The sequence below is a fragment of the Fulmarus glacialis genome, unplaced genomic scaffold (assembly GCF_000690835.1).
Source record: "Fulmarus glacialis isolate BGI_N327 unplaced genomic scaffold, ASM69083v1 scaffold7592, whole genome shotgun sequence".
NCBI classification, from domain to species: Eukaryota; Metazoa; Chordata; class Aves; order Procellariiformes; family Procellariidae; genus Fulmarus; species Fulmarus glacialis.
In genome coordinates this window covers 1-4390 of record NW_009198368.1, presented here as the reverse complement: position 1 = coordinate 4390, position 4390 = coordinate 1, and the positions used below count along the sequence as shown (strand labels likewise).

Genomic DNA, 4390 nt, shown 5'->3' with positions numbered 1-4390 from the left:
GTATGGAGGTTCCAGGACAGAAAGAACAAAGTTGAATACAACCTTTATGCAAGGCAAAGAAGAGAGAGACATACAAAAAGGCTCTGGGACCTTGGCTCAGTAGTAAAATAGGTCTTTCACCTACCAAGATCTTGATCAGGCAATCAACCAGTCTTGTCCCCTTCAAGTTGAGAAGGATGTATAAAAATGCAGGCAACAGAAAAGCCAATGAGTCATGTTATTGATCAGTCAAATGTACCTGTAGCCCTGCCAGAAGTGGTCACTGCCACTGGCCATTAAGTCCTCGATTACCAGAGGTAGCATGTTCCTGTATCCTCCTCAGAGGGAACTACGCAGTTCTACCTCGCTGCACGAGGTATGAGGTACCTATGCAACATGTTAGCAAGAAGTCTACCTCATTCAGTATAAGTCTGCTGCAAAACATTCCCAAACCTGCATTCCACAAAGATCTGAAGTTGGTGGTAAAATAACAGCCTTAATCTGCTTGCAGCTTGTTACTTGCAATACAGATCATGCTTACAGCTTTGTCGTTTTCTGGTCAAGCTAGTTCAAATCCCGAGCTAGGTTTTCTACAAAAAATCTGAGAGTCCCAAAATCTCTATTGATGGCATGCTGGGCTCTGTTGTCCAAATGACAACAAATGTCCAAATCACTACAGCTTAACCCCTCCATTTGAACTGCTGTGGTCCTATCCTTCCTCATCACATCAGCCCTCCATTGTGTTCTGTACCAGCTGTGCCAACATGTGCCTAAAGCCAGCTTAGGCATCTGACCCAATCCCAGGTTTCTTAAAGGATAAAGTAGTGAAGGACATAGTCCTTCATTGTAGCTATAGCTTCTACCCTTTTGTTACAGCCGGAGGGGAAGTGCTTGACCAAACAGGCAAAGCTCAGCCTTATAAAAGAGAAATCTTTGCTTATCCCTGTTATTAAAAACATAAAGCATCCCAACAAGTGGTAAGACCAAGAATGCTGCTGAAACCAGAGCTTGTTTCAACTAAAAAGGAAGAAGCTTGGTGAACATGAACATGTAACTTAGATAAGGTGTTATGAATACAGCTCCTTTTACTTAACCTCAGTATTTTGCAGGTAAGCAGGATTTAATCTCACTGACACGCAGCAACAAATTCAGAGCTGTTTGTGTTCATGGATTGTATACATCCAAGCTACAAGGCTAGCAAAACAAAAAGGGTACCAATGTTTGAGCTAAAAATTAACTCAACCCTGGCATATTGAAAAAGATAACTAGCAAGTAAAATGGGTAACCTGTCAGAACTAGCTGATTCCATTAGCAATAAAAGTTAGGTTCATTCCTCTACTCAAAGAATCAAAGTTCTAGGTAAGAACTAGGGTGAGCCTTTTTCTAGCATCCATAATCACAAATTTTACAGAATCCCTCTTTTGCAGTCAGTTATCTGGGTCTACTACCCTGCAATCATAGGCAGCAAATCAAATGGTAGAGGTAAAAGTGTAAACAAGACTATAGCAACCAAGTTAAACTGACCTGAAGCTGCCTCAAAGTTAGAGATTTTAATGCCATGCTATACAGATGTGCAGAACTTAGTTTACTTTCAGCCTTCAGAAAAAAACCAAATACACCGGTTTAGTTGATTTCATTCATTTAAAAGGTTTAGAGGTAAAATTAGGATTTCATCCTCAAGAGTTAAAGCAAGCATCAACACGATTAGATGATGCAGACCAACAGGCAGAGATTACACACTATGATTTCTGCTTAACTCCACTGCCACTGGTCAGGAAACACAGCTGTCCAATGGCATCACTGTTGTCACCAGTAATTTGACAGAGCAGATTTGCTACCGGATGGTGTACCATGGATGGCAAGCCCATGACATCAATATAATAAATGCCAATAAGAAGCTGCACTGTGACTCCAGAGGGCTCTTAGTTCTGCATCAGTGCTGCTCTAATGCCATCAGACGCTATCTTCCTCTGAACACCGTCAGCAATAGTCTGCTGAGTCATAGAGCCTGTAGGGACACTAGGAGCTGCAGGGCCTGCAAGTGCAAACTGCACTCAGCCTGCTGCAGAGCAGATCACTTCAATCTCAAAAAAACAGCAGTGCAGCACTGTTAGCCCACATAAAAAACAGCTGGCAAAACCCCTTAAGCCCCAGTGAAACAAGGTAAGTCTTATCATAGCATCTCAATGTCTAATATAACACAGCAAAACTTAGGCCTTTTAAAAAACAGTCTTCGCAACTTCTCCACACAAATAAGGCGAGTTCCCCTGTTTTCAACCCTCTCACACCAGGGCTGTCACAGGCAATCTATATGGAATGCACAGCAACACATTTGCAAGCACCTTGTCATTGTAAAAAAATCAGACATAGGCAGTATTAACTTTATTTGTTTGGCTTCAGAAAGTTCTACATTAGTTTTTTAGGAAAGGTTAAGAACAGGACATGCAAGAAAACATTGCAGTGCTGGCATTCAGAGAAGCTAATATTTTTACTGTTCTTCAACTTGCACAGGTTACTAGTTTCAGACCATATCTTTCACTAGTGTGGGTGTTTCCATTTACCTGAGCATTTTTTTGCCCCGTAGCACTTGGTACATGCACTCTTTTCAGTGAGAACAAGCTCTAAAAATTAGAAGCTCAGAACAATGACATGCAAGCTCTAAGCCAGGGGTTATTTCAAGACCAGCTCTCAAATTGAACTAGAAGTAATTATGACTGCACCTCACCATGTTAAATACACAGATGCACAAGAAACAGTATTCAATACAGGTTACTTCCATCTGAAGGGAAAAAGTAAAAGTCTTGCTACTCAAGCAAGCTAGACATCTGCTTTAGAAAATTAATCCTTGAGAAAAACATGGCATGATTAAGAGTTTTTTCAGCTGCCAACACTGAATGGTGCATGATTTGTGCTGAGCTCTTCACTGTTCTTACTTGGTTGTAATGGTTCTCTTAAGTACAAAAGCTTAAAGCATTTCCTGGATTCACATCAAGATCTGAATACTAGAAAAAAGTCAATTTTGTTCAAATGTTACTAAAAAGACACATTTAAAAGTGAAAAATGCTTAATAAGTTCTCAGACTTGTTACTAAGATAGCTACAGTACCCCTTGGAATGAACTCTTCCAAACAAAAGGGAAGATTCATTATTGACCTTCAATGCAGTGAATCTATATAGAGCTGGCACAGCAAGAAGGCTGCTGCTGCATGTAATTTAATAAGCATAGATTGCAACACAAACAATGAAAAAATAAACTGACCTTATGTTTAGCATGCTGAAATTTTGACCCTTCCTGCTCTTCATGCTGCACCGAGTTGGCTCTCTCCCTCACACTTCTATACCCAGGACTGGGTATAATGTACTCTTTTCCTATGTCGATGTCTTTCATCTTCTGTAAATGCCAGGGTTTACACGTGTATTTTCACCTTAAATATCTGAAAAATAATTAAATTCCACTTCATTATATGCTATGCCCGACACACCAGTTCCTTTTAGTCATTTATTTTTAAAGTTTATTTTTGAAATAAAGACCAGAAAGCAATTGTGGAAGTTTTATTACAGCAGGACTGTAATAATGCAACTTTGGAAACCCACACAAGACTAACTTCTCCTGAACTAGTTTAAACATACCCTGAGGTAACCAAATAGTACAATGATTCTCAATGCACTAGAGTACTGTCATACTTCCTTCCTTAGAACTTTGAAATACGATTATGCAATGTGACAGATTAAAGTAATAACTACAGTATTTAGTTGAAACCTTGAGAAATTTGACTTGGAAGAGCAAATCTCTGACATCTTTTGTTAAGTGTCTGAAGTTGCACATACCCAACAACTTACTAGTACAAAGTTTTGCAAAACTGATCTCTCTAGAGACATCACATGATAAAATTAGTCATTCCACATACACTCTAGAGAAAAATATATTCCTTCTCTATAGCATTATTCACTTACTCCATAGGCTTGAGCTATCACGAAGTATGAACACACACAGGAAGGAGTCACATCTTTAGTGCTGCAGGTTTTCCCTCAACCTATCAAATTGCCTGTACGGTCAGAAGGACAATCAGAGTCCTGAGAAGAAAATCACCTCCCACTGCAGGACTTCGTTTTATAACCCTGCTTTATTGCATTCTGTCACTTGCCTTCAACTAACACGACAGAAGAAGCCTGACTGAGTTACATTAGTCAGAATCTGCATCAGCAGGTTTGGCTTGGTGCACTGGGCTGCCACCTCTCCGCCGTCTGCAGAAAAAGCCACCTTTCCCCATCCGCTGACACAAGTCCCCTCCAACGCAGCCCTCCAGCTGCTCTCGAGCAGCAAGTCCCAGCTCACTGGCCGCCCCCCACCCTGCACAGCTCGCCGCTGCTCCCCCACCCCCGGGGCCGTATGTGTCAGCGCCGGGCGAGGA

The 4390-nt window shown here is 41.0% G+C and overlaps 1 protein-coding gene across 1 annotated transcript in view; it reads right to left on the bottom strand.

Annotated features, from left to right (window-relative positions):
* Window positions 1-3414, bottom strand: part of ABCC5 (ATP-binding cassette, sub-family C (CFTR/MRP), member 5) — a 48197-nt gene extending 44783 nt beyond the window's left edge. Inside the window, exon 1 of the mRNA XM_009572864.1 lies at window positions 3238-3414. Coding sequence (XP_009571159.1) covers window positions 3238-3366 — 129 coding nt within the window. The 5' untranslated portion in view covers window positions 3367-3414. The remainder of the gene's footprint in view (window positions 1-3237) is intronic.
* Between the last annotated feature and the right edge of the window lie 976 nt (window positions 3415-4390).